We start from the raw sequence: 15,997 nt of genomic DNA on the forward strand, positions 1-15,997 counted from the left end.
TCATGACTTCTATTCAGTACCAGTGGGTGGAGAATACCACCCATTATCATAGCCAGCTGCTCCCCAAACCAACACTAGAGTCATCTTAGTTTTTTCTCTCTAGTTGGTCCTTCTCTTGGGGTCACACTTCCTTACCACAGGGCAGAGATCGGGGGGTGGGGGTCCCCTCACCCTAACCTCCTCTGGAGCCTCATCAGTGCTGGATCACATAATCCCAACAAGCACCCTTACCCACACGTATCTATCCATTTATTACCTATTTGTTTAATCACTTGCTTTTGTTTTTAACGTTCGTATCTTTGCTCTCACTCTTTTACCTATTCTATATTTGGCAGTTTGTGCCCATTTGTCTTTTCTTGATGCCAAGGGACCAGGTCTTCTACTTCTATTGCCCGGTCCCGAGAGCAAATACAGTATACTCTGCACACAGACAGTGCTCAATCAATGGTGACTTTTTTTTTTTCAAATGGTGTTTCTTAAACACTTACCACCTGTCGAACACTGTTCTAAACACTAGGGGAGATACAGGTTGATCAGGTTGGACCCAGACACTGTCCCACAGGGGGCTCGTGGTCTGAGCTGTTAACGACGATGATGATGGTTGTGAACAGGCAGCCTGTTTTTTCATTGCCAACTTAAGTATGCTCCAAATGCCCAGATTTCTGCCTCTTTCTGCCCTGGGAAAAGGGAAGGGCAGAGTTTTTGGCCAAGGCAGTCGTTTAAAAGAACACCACATGCTCTTCCTCAGGGATTTCAGGAGTCCCCACCTTCCCTCCCGCCCCCCTCGCCCGATCCTTGTTTCTCTCCGGAGGAGGATAGGGCAGCAGAGAGAAGGTGTCAAGGGGGTCGGCAGTTGGAAGACTGCAAATGCCATCTAGAGGTCCTGGTGCTAATCACCATCCCTCTGCTGATCAGGGAGAGGACTCTAATGTTGGTATTTGTTAAGCGCTTACTATGTGCAGAGCACTGTTCTAAGCGCTGGGGTAAACACAGGGGAATCGGGTTGTCCCACGTGGGGCTCACAGTCTTAATCCCCATTTTACAGATGAGGGAATTGAGGCACAGAGAAGTGAAGTGACTCGCCCACAGTCACACAGCTGACAAGTGGCAGAGCTGGGATTCGAACTCATGAGCTCTGACTCCAAAGCCCATGCTCTTTCCACTGCGTTCTGCCTGCTGACCACTTGGAGAGGGAAGGAGAGAAAGGGAGGAGAGAGTCAGAGGGAGGGAGAGGGAGAGAGAGAGGCTCAGGGCAGGGAAGCGAGAGCAGTGAGGCAAGGGGATGGGACAGGAGTGGAGGGGGGACCTCAAAAGACACCCACAGACATAGGGCTGGAGCAAGGGGGATTAAGGTTACATGTACAAATATAAACCAGGGAGGGACCCAGCTGAGCAAGGACTTTGGGGAAAGGGATTTGATTGTCCTCCCCCAGACGGTGTTTTAAATTGCTGCTTCTCAGATCTTGTGGCTCGGGGAGGCCACAGCTCTATCCTTTGCCCCGAGGAAAGATTTGGAGATCACGTTCTCTAGGAACCTGTGAAGTTCAGTAGAGTTTTCCAGCCACAAGCCAAACACATTCCTGTCCTTCTCCCCTTCCCTCGTTTGAGGGAATATGAGCCCGAACCCTTGTGAGGTCTTGTCCTACTGTGAAGCTTTAGGTTCGACTGCACGAGGAACATTCCGGTCCGGGGGAAGGAAGGAGGGGAAAGAGGTAGAATCCGGGGAGCAAGGAAGGTCCTGATGTCTCCTTCCAGGGAGACGTCTCAACACGAGACCCCTCTCCGAGGACTGGGTGGGGGGACGGGCCTCGTTGGAAGCAAGCGAGTGACCAAGATCATCCAGAGGGGCCCCGGTTGGAAGGGACATCTCTGATTTAGAACCGGGACTCTCTCTGGGCAGCCCTGGCCGGGGCAGATTGGGCGGAAGGAGTGAGGAGAGGTGGGGAAGCAGAGACCCACCCAGACAGGGCAGCTGTTGAGACTTCAGATGTTACTGAGAAAGGGACGAGGGTCGAGAGCTGAGCTTCCCTCCACTCCCCACCGTCCACAAAACAGAGGACACCTCCAACTCCCGCACACACACACACACACACACACACACACGCCTCCCTCCTGGAGTTTTGTCCAGGGAATAGTTGTCTCGAAGCCGACGACAGACTTCTCGATTGAATCTCCGGGATCTTGGGGCGACTGGAAACCAACCTCGAGTCTCCCAGGAAGGAGCAGATTTCCGTCCATGAGGCCGCCCTTGCGGGGTGGATCGCCGGGCCTCAGACGGGGTGGGAACTCAGGGCGTCGGAGGGGAGGAACCGGGATGTCCCCTCAAAAACCCCTCTCGCCAGCCCGTCCCCCCCTCCACACACACCCAGATTCGCCAGGGTCCCTTCCACATCCTCAAACGGGGGACACGTCCCCTTGCGATCCATCGGGCCGGATCTTTCCCCTCGTCACCAACCCCCTTCCCTCCCGGTCATCGGGCCGGCCGGGGAGGGGAGTCTGCCCGGCCCCGTCCTGGATAAGAACTCCGCACTGAGAAAAAGGAAGAGAGAAAGAAAGAGAGAGAGAGAGAGAGAAGGACTTTGGGAGGCAAGGGGAGCAGTCAGCTCCGGGTGCCTCTCTCCCGCAGTTGACATTCCCTCCCTCTTCCAGAGACCCCCTCCAGCATCTGACGCCCCCTCCCTCTCCCAGAGCCCCCCTCCCGCAATTGACATTCCCTCGCTCTTCCAGAGCCCCCCTCCCGCAGTTGACTTCCCCCCCCTCTTCCAGAGCCCCCCTCCCGCAGCTGACTCCCCCTCCCTCTTCCAGAGCCCTCCCCGCAGCTGACTCCCCTTCCCTCTTCCAGAGCCCCCCTCCCGCAGTTGACATGCCCTTCCTCCTCCAGAGCCCCCCCTCCCTCAGCTGACTCCCCCTCCTTCTTCCAGAGGCCCCCTCCCGCAATTGACATTCCCTCCCTCTTCCAGAGTCCCCTCCCTCTTCCAGAGCCCCCCTCCCTCCCGCGGCTGACGGCCCCTCCCTCTCCCGGAGCCCCCCCCCCCCCTCCCCGCCCAAACCGGGCCCCGACCCCCTCCCTCCCCCTCGTGCCGGCTCCTTTCCTGCGGCGGCTCCTGCCGAGCCGCCCCCCGCCCCGCTCCCCGCCTCTGATTGGTGGCCGGGCCCTATATCTGGCCCCCTCCCTCTGGGCCGCCTCCCCAAAGTTCGGCCCCGCCGCCCACCGGCCCAGCCGCCCTCCCGCCCTCCCGCCCGCCCGCCCCCGAGCCGGCCCGCCCGCCCGCCCCGTCGGACTCCCGGCTCCCGCGCCGCCTCCTCCGCGGTGCGCTCCGCTCCGCTCCGGCCTCCCTCTCCGCCGCCAACCCGCCCCCCGCCCCCCCGGCCCGCCCCCCGCAGCCCGCCCGCCGCGCCCCGGACTGGCTCTGGACTTTCTCCCCGCGGCTCCGTTCTGCCCCCAGGTTGCGTCTAGCTGGAATGAATATATCTGCGCCGCCTTACTGTGTAGAGGAGATCCCGCAAGCCAGGGGCGACTGTTCATGGGGTCCCGGGCCGGAGCCCGCTTCTGACCCCGGGCTCGCCTTCCGCCACACCCCGGGGCTCGACTCCGCGCCCAGCCGGACCCCCAGCCCGGCCCCCGGCTCCGGCCCCGGCTCCGGCCCCGGCTCCGGCCCCGGCTTCGCCGCCTTCCGGCCGGGGGGGCCGGCGGGCCCCGCCTCGCCGCCCAGCCCGGACCCCAGCCCGGAGCCCGGCTATGGATACAGTCCGCCCCCGGGCCGGGGCGACGGCAAGCCCGGCGAGGACTCCCGCATCCGCCGGCCCATGAACGCCTTCATGGTCTGGGCCAAGGACGAGCGCAAGCGGCTGGCGCAGCAGAACCCGGACCTGCACAACGCGGTGCTCAGCAAGATGCTGGGTGAGCGGCTGGACGGCGCGGGCCCCACCCCCACCCCCGGGGATCCCAGCGGGGCTGGGGGCGGAGGGGGGGCGGGGGGAGGCGAAAGAACGGGCCCAGGGCCCCCCCGTCCCACCCTCGAATCCCGCCCACGCCGCCCCGTCTGCACCCCTTAGCCGGGCCCCGCATCCATCCTCGTGCCTGCGGGGCCGAGTGCTTTGCCCCCTGGAGCCGGTCGGCGGCTCGTCCTGTCACCCCGATGCAGCCCCTTCGACGCTCGGGGGTTCGTCCCGGCACCGCCCCCGACCCTGGGGGGAATGCCCTCGTCGGCTCTCTGCGCCCCCTCTCTCCCTCAACTCTCCCAAAGTCCCCTCTCCCGGTTCCCCCAGTCACACTGTCCCGGCTCCCCCGATCCCCCCTGCCTAGCTCCCCCCTAATTCCCCTTCTCCCAGATCCCACGGCATCCCCTCCCCAGCTCCCCCAATATCCCCTCCCCAGCTCCCCCAATTCCCCTTCTCCCAGATCCCACGACATCCCCTCCCCAGCTCCCCCGATCCTCCCCCAACTCGCCCAATCCCCCTCTTCAGCTCCCCCGAACCTCCCTCCTTTTGCTCCCCCAGTCCCCCGTCCCCAAGTACCCTAATCCCCCCTCCCTCAGGTCCCCCATCCTCTATCCCCCTGCTTCCTCAATCTAGTTTTCCCCCATCTCCCCTGATCCCCACTCCCCCCATCTAGTCTCCCCAGCTCCCCCAATCAACCTCCCCCAGCTCCCCCATCTAGTCTCCCCCATCTCCCCCAATCTAGTCTGCCCCAACTCCCCCCGATCTAGTCTGGCCCAGCTCCCCCCGATCTAGTCTCCCCCAACTCCCCCCGATCTAGTCTCCCCCATCTAGTCTCTCCCAACTCCCCCCGATCTAGTCTCCCCAGCCCCCACGATCTAATCTCCCCCAGCTCCCCCCGATCTAGTCTCCCCCAACTCCCCCCGATCTAGTCTCCCCAGCTCCCCCGATCTAGTCTCCCCCATCTAGTCTCTCCCAACTCCCCCCGATCTAGTCTCCCCCAGCCCCCACGATCTAATCTCCCCCAGCTCCCCCCGATCTAGTCTCTCCCAACTCCCCCCGATCTAGTCTCCCCAGCTCCCCCGATCTAATCTCCCCCATCTAGTCTTCCCCAACTCCCCCCGATCTAGTCTCCCCGGCTCCCCCAATCTAATCTCCCCCAGCTCCTCCATCTAGTCTCCCCAGCTCCCCCAATCTAGTCTCCCCCAACTCCCCCCGATCTAGTCTCCCCCATCTCCCCCCCCCCCAGTCTAGTCTCCCCCAGCTCCCCCAATCCCCTCTCTCCGCCCCCCCCCCCCATCCAATCCCCTCCCTCCGACCCTGGTTGGAGGGAGCGGGAGCCGGGGGATGGGGGGGGGGGCGGGGGAGGGGTCCCCGTGGGGCTCCTGCAGCCTCCCCACCGCCCTCCCTCGTGTCTGACGAGCTCCCCCGTCTCTCCCCGCCTCCGTCCCGGGACCCCGGCCCCGCAGGTCAGTCGTGGAAAGCCCTGAGCCCCGGCGAGAAGCGCCCGTTCGTGGAGGAGGCGGAGCGGCTGCGCATCCAGCATCTGCAGGATCACCCCAATTACAAGTACCGCCCCCGGAGGAAGAAGCAGGCCAAGAAAATCAAGAGGCTGGAACCCAATATCCTGCTGCACAACCTTTCCCAGCCCCGCAGCGGCGAGGGCTTCGCCATGACTCACCCGGGGCCCGCACAGCCCGGCCACCAGCAGCCTCCCCCCCTCAACCACTTCAGAGAACTCCACCCCCTGGGCTCCGACCTGGAGAACTACGGACTGCCCACGCCGGAGATGTCCCCGCTGGACGTGCTGGAGCAGAGCGAGCCGGCCTTCTTCCCTCCGCACATGCAGGAGGACTGCGGGCTGATGCCGTTCCGGGCCCCCTACCCGCACCCGCACCCGCACGGCCCGCCGCTGGAGTACCCCCCGGAGAAGGCCCTGGGCCGGGACCTGCTCGGGCCCTACGGGCAGCCCCCCGCCTCCGCCCACCTGGCCGAGGCCCTGAGGACCGCCCCGCCGCCCGGCCTCTACTACGGCCAGCTGTGCAGCGGGGGGGGGGCCCGCCCCCGCCGGCCCCGCCGCCCCCGGGCCCCCCGCCGGGCCCCCGGCCGGCCTGTCCCCCCACCTGGGCCAGCTGTCCCCCCCGCCCGAGGCTCACCACCTGGACGGCGTGGAGCAACTGAGTCAGGCCGACCTGTGGACGGACGTGGACCGCAATGAGTTCGATCAGTACCTGAACATGAGCCGGACTCGACCGGACGGCCCGGGCCTTCCCTATCAGGTGTCTCTCTCCAAAGTGACTCCGCGGCCCCTCTCCTGCGAGGAGAGCAGTCTCATCTCGGCCTTGTCCGACGCCAGCAGCGCCGTGTACTATAGCACCTGCATCACCGGCTAGAGCCGGGGAGGCCTCGGGCCCCGGGCCCCGCCCGCGGATAGACACCCCTCCTCGCCCCCCATCCCCACCCCATCCCTCTAGCCGAAGCACCACCGTCTTATTTAGAGTATCTCATTAAATGCATAGCGCTTCTTTTTGTAAATGCTCGAGTCACTGATATACTGTATAACTCTATAACACAGATGTAATGTCCTTTTTTCCAAAGCACGGGGATGGATAGACCTATATATGCGTGTGCATGTCTGTGCGAATATAGACATGTGTGCGTAGATATGCACGTGTGTGTGTGTGTGTGTGTGTGTATACACCCTGCCTTGCAGATGAGAACAAAACCTTAGCGGATCAACCCCCCCGCCCCCCCCCGCCCCCCCCCCCCCCGAAAAACTTCCCAGTTCTCACTCCCAGCAAGAAGGCCCATCGAGTAGAAAACAGATGAGGTCAGCGTCCTCAACGACTCGCCCAGCACCTTGTTTACTCACTCGGGACGGGGGAGGCGAGTGGCTCTCTGCAAGGCTGCGAGTACTCTCTATATACACATACTTGACTGTGTGATACGTACATACAGATATATATATATATATCTGTATATATGTATATAAATTGTCTGTACGTGCCTGTGGTTTTGGAAAATGTCGCAAAGCTTCGTTACACTTTGTTTGCCAGGGGGGTTTGCCTCTGCTTACAGGGTCAGAGTTTTCTACCGTGTTTCTGGGACGTCTTCCTTTCGAAGCGATATATTTTCATTGGGCAATGGGACTATATTTTTACTAAGCCTTTATATATAATATGATATTTAATTTTTTATTATCAGACATCCTTTTTTAAAAATCTGTTTTCTTCCAAGGGGATTTCCCCTTGAGTTCTAAAGCATCGATGTAGCAAGGGCGGTTATAGAAGGGGGGAGGAAAAAAAAAAGGCATTTTTTAAAAAAAGAGAAAAACTTGTCCAGGAAAAGGGATTCGACCGTAAACCTTGGGAAGCGGAATAACCGGCTGGGATTCTGCCCGGGGCTTTTATCGGATCTGTTTGAAGAGAAGCTGCTTTATCCGGCGGGAAACGGGAAAAGGAGCGGGCGGTGTCGCTTCCTGGTTTCGGGGCTGGCGGTGCGGATGTGGATTTTCCGCAATTAGCGGCTTCCTAACCGCTTCCAGACTCGGGCGCCCGGGGAGGCCGCTGAAATCGATTCCCGCCCGACTGTCCGTTCACCCAGAAATGTCGCCTAACCGCCACCTCGGCCTCCCCCCACCATCCCCGCGCACCCCGTCCCGGGCAGCGCCCCTCCGATGCCCTGAGTCCGCCGGGGCATCTCAAATAAACGCAGCTACGGCCTTGTCTGGACGCGTGTCTGTGTGTTCATTCCGGGAGGATTCCCCGACCCGGCCCCTTCAACCTATCACTGGATGGATGTCTCAGCTCTGGGGGTCCGGGACCCCCAAGTCCTGGCCATCCCAAGCCATCCCTCCAGCCTGGGGAGCGCCAGAGGGGGTGGCGAGGGCAGGCAGGACGGGGGAACCCGCGCCCCTGCCGACCCTAGAAAGAGTTTGGGGCTTTCTCTGAAGAGTCGAAGACACCCCCCCGTTCACACACACACACACACACACACACACACACACACACACACACACACACACACACACACACACACACACCCTAACCTCTCCGGAATTCACCCTTCCGACTCTCACCGGGCCTGTCAACCCCTGGGCTGTCCTGGGGAAGGAAGGAAAGGGGCAGGGACGAGCGGTCCTGGCTCCGGCCGGAGATGCTGAAAAGTTTCCCTAGGCTGCATCCAACTCCCCCAACCCCCACCCCCGCCGCCCCTCGCGCGGAGCCGCCTAATCCAAACCAGGCCGCAGCCGGCCGGGCCCGCTCCATCTCGCCTGGAAAGCTTTCACCATCCGCAGGAGAGGAGCTGCGGGTTCTCCCCCGCTCGCTCTCCGTCTCCCGCTTTCCACGCCGAGCTTCCCTCCTCTCCTCTCCTCCTCTCTTCTGTCTCGCTTTGTCTTTCCCTGCCTGCCTGGCTGCTCTAACCGGCCGTCTCTGTCTCTGTTTCTCCTGGCTATCTCTATCTCTTTCTCCTGGCCGTCTCTATCTCTTTCTCCTCTCTACATTCTCTACTCTCCATCTCTGCTCTCTCTCTCTCTCTGTGTGTCTCTGCGTCTCTCGGCTCTCTTTCTGCCTGTCTGCTCTCTCTGTGTCTCTGCTCTCTGTCTCTGCTCTCTTTGTCTCTGCTCTCGCTGTCTCTGCTCTCTCTGCTTCTCTCGGCTCTCTGTCTCTGTTCTCTTTGTCTCTGCTCTCTCTGTCTCCGCTTCTCTCGACTCTATCTCTGCTCCCTCCGTCTCTCCTCTCTGTCTCTGATCTCTCTGTCTCTGCTTCTCTCGGCTCTCCTTCTGTATGTCTCTACTTCTTGGTCTCTGCTTCTCTCGGCTCTTTGTCTCTGCTCTCAATGTCTCTGCTCTCTCCCTTTGTCTCTGCTCTCTCTGTCTCTGCCATCTCTGTCTGTCTCCCCTTCTCCCCCTCCTTCCCCCCTCCCTCGTTAGCAGGGTAGGACGCACAGCGAGTTGGCAAACGCCGGCCTCACCAAATCCCCCAACCCCCCCACCTCGCCCTGCTTCTCCCTGCCGGCTCTGATGCGGGCCGGGACTTTCCTCTCGAATCGGCCCCAAAGTAAACTGCCCCTTGGGCCGCTCTCCGGGGAAGCGAGGATCGATAGAAATGTGATCTCTCCTTATCGCAGCGGGAGCAGCGTCGCCCCCAGAGCCAAGAGGATGGGAATCTGGGGGTGCCTGGGGGAACCCGGCAGAGGTCGGGGGCTCCTGAAGGTGGAAGGGGAAGTCTAGAAGAGGCTGGGGGCACCTGGGGGTGCTTGGGGGTCACTGACCAGATTTGGGGGAGGGAAGGAGAGGGTTGACCCAAAATGGAGGGGAGAGGGAGGACTGGGGTGCAGGGAGTTGGCAAGTCAGAGAGGAAGCAGACTTGGGGTGCTTTTCCAGATTGTGCCTTCCAGGTCCATCCGGTAGGACTGTGGAAACACCTCCCAAGATACAAATACACACACCCAAACACACACTCTGTCTCTCACATACACAGTCTCTCTCTCTCACAATGCCATACACTCTTTCACAACCAGAGACACACACACATAGACACATTCAGAGCCCTCTCTTCTCCCCCTCTCATCCCTTAACCTTGGTAAGGGTTTCTGCCACCAGCAAACCTAACCCGGGAGCCTCCTCTACTTCTCTTTGCCCATTCAGACACAGCCTCTGGTTTCTCCCTATTTCAATTTAGCTCAATTGGTGGCAGCCCCACTGACCCCTTTGGGAGAGGGAGACTCTATAAAGAATCCATTAGTGCAAACTGCTTCTGAGGGAGTCAGAGGACCTGGGTTCTAATCCCAACTCCATCAGTCTGCTGCAGAACTTCTCCTTGCCTCAGTTACCTCGTCTGTAAAATGCAGGTGACTGTCAGCTCTAAGTGGGGCAGAGTCTGATTATCTTGTACCTACTCCAGTGCTTAGTATAGTGCCTGCCACATAGGAAGTGCTTAACACATACCATTAAATAATTAAAACTCTCCCCCACCCATCTTGACAGCACACCGGGAGAGTCCATATGGGTATCTGGATTGGAAGGGCCATTTGGGGAGGTGAATCCAGACAGCCACCTGCTGCTCTCTGACTCTGTTCCCTCCAGGGGCTGGGGCTCCATGGAGCCCTATATCCTATCAATCAATTATTCAATGGCATTTATCGAGCACTTATTGGGTCCAGAGCCCTGTACTAAGAATTTGGGAAAATAAAATACAGTAGAACTGGTAAACTGTAAGCTCCTCTAGATTGTAAACTCACTGTGGGCAGGGAACAAACATGTCTACCAACTCTGTTGCATTGTACTCTCCCAAGGGCTTAGTCCAGTGTTCTGCAGTTGGTAAGTGCTCAATAAATACCACTGACTGATTGATGGATGGTCATGATTCCCTTCCACTAAACGGTGTCACTCCCCTCTTTTGAACTTCAGTTTATTGGATTTGCCTCCTCCTCAAAGAAGTTTTCCCTGATTAGGATGGCACTCTTCCCCCGGAGTGAGGAACATCAATCTGTCACCAGCCCAAACGAAATGATGTTCGACAAAAAGTCCTGACATTCACTGTGAGGGAGGGTTCAGCCCAGACACAAATAAACAAACTCACAAGCACACACGTGGGCATAAAGCATAAATGATAGAACCCTGATAGAATAAAAAATGTGGTCAATGAATGAAACATAAATCTGTCCTTTGGAGTGCTCTCCATAAAAACTAAACAGATCACTGGAGAGACCTGACCCAGATTGGATTAACGGAAGGATTTGTGGAGGAGAGGAAGGTCTAATCAAGTAAGTTTGACTGTGAGCTCCTTGTGAGCAGGAATCATGTCTACCTATTCTACTTTTATTGCTATCATTTTGGAATTTGTTAAGTGCTTAGAAAGTGTCAAGCACTGTTCTAAACATTGGGGTAGATATACATTACTCAGGTCGGACACAGTCCCTGTCCTACATGGGGCTCACAGTCTACGTGGCATGGAGAACACCCTTTAAATCCCAGTTTTACAGATGAGGAAACTGAGGCACAGAGAAGTTTAATAACTTGCTCCAAATTCCACAGAAGGCAACTGGTGGAGCAGGGGTTAGAACACAGGCCCTATGACTCCCCGGCCCATGCTCTTTCCATGAGGCCACACTGTTCCTATTGTACTGTACTCTCCCAAGCACTTTTTTAATGATATTTAAGTGTTTATTATGTGACAGGCACTGTAAGAAGCGCTAGGGTGGATACAAGATAGGTTGGACACAGCCCTTGTCCCACATTGGGTTCACAGTTTGAATCTCCATTTTACAGTTGAGGAAACTGAGACACAGAGAGGTTAAGTGATTTGCCCAAGGTCACACTTTATGCAGGGCTCAGTACACAGTAATTGCTCAATAAATACCATGGATTGATTGGTTGATTGACTGAAGGAGGGAAGGGATCTGGATTGGGGAGGAGGTTGGGGAAAAGCAGGTCTGGTGGGGCCACAGCCCAAGGGAGAGTTGAGAGAGCAGCAGGGAGAAGAAGTGCTCTGCACATAGTAAGCGCTCAATAAATACTATTGAATGAATGAAAGTTTGGAAGCGGCATGGGCTAGTGGATAGAACACGGCCCTGGAGTCAGAAGGATCTGGGTTCTAATTCTGCCTCTGCCACTTGTCTGCTGTGTGACCTTGAGCAAGTCACTTAACTTCTCTGGGCCTCAGTTACCTCATCTGTAAACTAGAGATTAAGACTGAGCCCCATGTGGTACACGGACTGGATCCAACCTGATTAGCTTGTATCTACCCCAACACATAGTACAGTGCCTAGAACATAGTAAGCGCTTAACAAATATCTTTTAAAAAATAGAGAAATGTTGAAAAGGGGGAGAGCTGTGGGGTGGGGCTGGGTCTCCCACGGATGGGCCGTAGGGCCCTGGAGTCTAAGAACCGCCTTGCTGAGCTGCTGGCACCTCCCTCTGCAGACCAGCTTGTTTAGCTCCCCCAGAACTCGGCCTCTTTTGTTTGCCCTTCTCACTCCTTTCTCTGCTTCCCGATGACCTGGGGTGGGGGTAGCCAGGGGAGGGGGAAGACTAGGGGAGGGGAGACACTTTGTGGGGCTCAGCATTGTTTGTGAAATTGTTTGCAATTATGTTTCATTATTAAAGAGCCAACACACCCCACTCAGGCCGCAGGCTTGGCCCGGCCCCCACCACTTTGATGTAGAAGAAAGAGAAGCCACTGGAAGCCCTGACAGAAATAGGGGAGGGAGTCCCCACATGGAAAAATAATAATCTCCATAGTATACAGATAGTGCATATATGGAGACGGACATGCTGGTGGGTGGGCACAAGACGTGGAGGTCCGTGGCAGGCGGATGGAGCGGAGTAGGGGTCAGTGGCAGAGGGATGGAGCAGAATGGGGGGGTCAGAGGCAGGGAGGATGGAGCAGACTGAGATTCAGAGGCGGGGGATGGAGTAGAGTACGGGTCAGAGGCAGGGGAATGGGAGTCAGGGTCGGTGAGATAGAGTTGGGGAAATGGGATGGGGTCAGAGTTGGTGAAACAGGGCCCTCAGAAGGGGCAAGAGGCCCCTTCCTTGTTTGGAAACTTTGGGTTGGTGACCTTTAATCCTTTTGAGGGCAAGGCTTAATTCAATCCTCTTCTGTGCTAACCTCTTCAAAATTGCTGTCCAGGGCCCCACTCATGGGAGGAAGGTCAAGATGGTGGAGGCCAGGGCCTGAAGGACTCTCTTGACTAAGTTATTTTTCACTTCTATTCCTCCCTCTTCCCACTCCCATAGGACAAGGGAAGAAGGTGGGGGAAAGGGGCTTGATTTCTTTGGGTTTCTTTGTCCTGGGGCCATCCTCCCATCTCTCCAGTTCTGTGAGGTCCAGCTCAGCCCAGTGTCCTCAATCCTGGGGCTAGTGCCGGAGAGGAGGAGTGAGACACACACAATCTTAGTTACATTTTTCAGGGAATTTGAGGCCTCCCACCCTGTGTCTCCAGAAGGTCCAGAGAGGAGGGTGAGACCAGCTGTATGGAGAAGGGGGGAGGGCTCAAGGACAAATGCTGATGCGTGATGGGGGGTAGGGAGGGGCCTTTCCCCATGGGAAGAGCACAGAAGCAGGGACCACCACAGTCAACAGACAACCCCCTCAGGGTTCAACCCTGGGAAGCAGGGTGATTTAATGGAAAGAGCACGGACCTGGAAATCAGAGAACCCGTGTTCAATCCTGGCTCGGCTGTTTGCCCCCTGTATGACCTTGAGCAAGTCACTTGACTTCTTTGTGCCTCAATTTCCTCATCTGTAAATAGGAGATTCAATATTTCATTCATTCATTCAATAGTATTTGAGTGTTTACTGTGTGCAGAGCACTGTTCTAAGTGCTCGGGAGAGTACAGTATAACAGTAAACATTTGTTCTCCCTCCTACTTAGACTGTGAGCCCTGTGTGGGACAGAGACTGTGACTGACCTGGTTACCTTGCATCTACCCCAGCACTTAGCACAGTGTAGTACAGTATTATCATTGGTATGGGCCCCTCTGTTGCCCCTGAATGCCCAGTCCTAGCAAAAGCCTATGTGATCATCCCAGCCCCTAGTTCAGTGGTTTCCATCTCCTCACTGTGCTGAAGCCTTATCAGAGGACAAGGCAGCAGGCTAATATAGAGAGCTAGGCGGGGAGTCTCCTAGCCATCTGACTAAGGCCATGATTTGGTGTTCTTGAACCCTGAACTTCCAACCATTCTGGTTCTTGACACCCCACACCACCCCCCATCTTGACTTTCCCTTTTCTGCTTTACCCCCAGTTAGAAGAACAAAAACAACACTAAACCTCACCCCTAACCCTAATCCAAATCGTAACCCTTGTTAATAGGGATTTGGACCGGGTTTGCAAAAGTTTTTCGCTTGGGATTCTCTAACACAGACGTTCAGGCCACTGTCTTCCTCCCCTTCCCTGCCCCTTGGACACTGGCCTCCAGCCACAATCTCCATGTCCCTGGCATGTCTTGGCACCAGGCACACTATATGAACCTAAAGCTTTGAGGTGAACAAGAGAAGACAGAGAACAGGTGTTTGGAGATGAGAGTTGGGGAAAACAGGAGAGAAGCAAACAGGCAAGGGTAAGATTCTTTGGTGTTGCCAGCTCTGCAGCTCTGCAGCTCACTGTGGACAGGGAACGTGTCTGCTAACAGTGTTCTATTGTGCTCTCCCAAGTACTTAGTCCAGTGCTCTGCACATAGTAAGTGCTTAATAAATATCTCTGACCGTGATCATGATCACAACCACTCTCTTTGTTGGCCTGCAGGAGGGAGCTGGGGTATTTGGTTAGCATTTTACTTTATGCTAAACTCTGGGGTAGATACAACATCGGTAGACAAGACACTGTCTCCGTCCAACCTGGTGTTCACAGTCTAAGCAGAAGGGAGATCAGGCACTCTCCCCATTTTTTGAGGAGAAAGCTGAGGTACAAAGAGGATAAGTGACTTGCCCAAGATGACACGACAGGTATGTGGCAGAGCTGGAACTAGAACCCAGGTCCCCTGGCTCCCGGATCTGTGGTCTGTCCACTAGGTCACTCTGGGAGAGGTGTAGGAACAGAAGAGGAAGTGGAGAATCCTTTTCCTGGACCCCAAGAAACAGCTATCACGTTAGACTTCTCCCTCATCCAATTTTCCCATGAAGATCAGAAGAGTTCCTCCAACCCCCCACCATCCAGGACTAGCTATAATGGACACGGACAGGCACTGTTCTGAGACACAAGCCCCCGAAGAACAAGATTGTAAGCTCCTGACTAGACTGGAATAGTATTTATGTGCCTTGATAGCCGGGGTGGTATCTATCAACTATTGTAATGGACTCTCCCCAGTGCTAGGTAGAGTGCTCTGCACCCAGTAAGTGCTCAGTAAATACAATTGACTGATTGAGCCCTTCTCCCCTCCACTCTTTGGCCTTTTCTCCTCACTCCCTCAACCTAATAGTAAATGGCTCTGAGACTATGGGGGTTGGGTCATCCTCAGTTCTGAGTCTTGGGTTGGAACGGCCTCTGATATCTTAAACTTTCTTCTTCCTGTCCTAGGGGTTGAAACCCAAAGAGGATTGGAGCCAAATTTTAAAAATCCAAAATAAAAGTCTTGATACTAATGCTATTTCTGCAGCTCTGCTCTAACAGCCAACATGATACCCCCCCTCCTTCTCCTCCCCCTCCTGCTTTTCCTCTGAAGCCTTCCCCATCCAGGTGTGAACAGGGAATGGAAACCAACTTGGTGGAAATAGTTTGGGCCTGATTTCACCACAGTTATGGCCCAGGCTGGGGCTGTTACCCCCCGCCCCTTTTTTGGGTTTTGTGAATTAATCTCTCCAAAGCTGGATGCCTGACTTGAGTACCAGGAGAGCCGAGCTGCAGGACTCTTAACAGGTCATTCCTAGAACCATATGGGGGAGGCATTTGACAAGTAGCACTTGAGACTCGATGATCCAGCTGGAGGGAAGTGAGCTCGGGGAAGGAGAAGCATTTGGTTTGTGAGCAGGGTGATATTGTTTTGACATCACATCATCAAGCCCAGGGTTACGGTGACTGACTTTTGTGTCCCCCTCGTCATCTTTAGGGACATCATCAAGCAATTGAGCTGAAAAAGCCCCCGGGGCTACCCAGTCCACCCCCTGTCCCCAATCTGTCCTGCATCTTTCTCTCTCCTCTTGGTCCAGGTGATGGGCTTCGGTGCAGCTGTACCATCCTGGGATGTAGGGAAGCGATAGAGTGAGCCTATCGGAGGGCACAGGTAGAAGCAGGCTCAAGGAAAGCCTTGGCCTGGCTCAATCGACCTATCGATAGCATTTCTTGAGTGCTTACTTTGTGCAGAGTACTGTACTAAACACCTGGGAAATTACAATACAATACAGTTGGTAGACACGATCCCTGTCCTCAAGGACCTTACAGTCTAACAGGGGAGACAGGCATTAAAAAAAATTACAGTTAAGGATCTGACTGACCTCTTGAAAAGGAACTGTAAAAACATTAAGGCAGAAGAAGCCTCAAGTCAGCCATCCAGCCATTTCCCCACACCTCCTCCTGACCAGAAATACACACTGTGGTAAAGACTGGACTTTGTCCA

At 56.2% G+C, this 15,997-nt stretch overlaps 1 protein-coding gene across 1 annotated transcript; it reads left to right on the plus strand.

Annotated features, from left to right (window-relative positions):
- Positions 1-3,382: 3,382 nt before the first annotated feature.
- On the plus strand, positions 3,383-7,670 carry SOX18 (SRY-box transcription factor 18). Its single transcript, XM_029070034.2, has 3 exons — positions 3,383-3,901; positions 5,409-5,990; positions 6,040-7,670. The coding sequence occupies exons 1-3, from the start codon at positions 3,463-3,465 to the stop codon at positions 6,330-6,332; spliced, it is 1,314 nt and encodes a 437-aa protein (XP_028925867.1). The 5' UTR covers positions 3,383-3,462; the 3' UTR covers positions 6,333-7,670.
- Positions 7,671-15,997: the final 8,327 nt, after the last annotated feature.

This window comes from Ornithorhynchus anatinus, chromosome 8, assembly GCF_004115215.2.
Source record: "Ornithorhynchus anatinus isolate Pmale09 chromosome 8, mOrnAna1.pri.v4, whole genome shotgun sequence".
Classification (NCBI taxonomy): Eukaryota; Metazoa; Chordata; class Mammalia; order Monotremata; family Ornithorhynchidae; genus Ornithorhynchus; species Ornithorhynchus anatinus.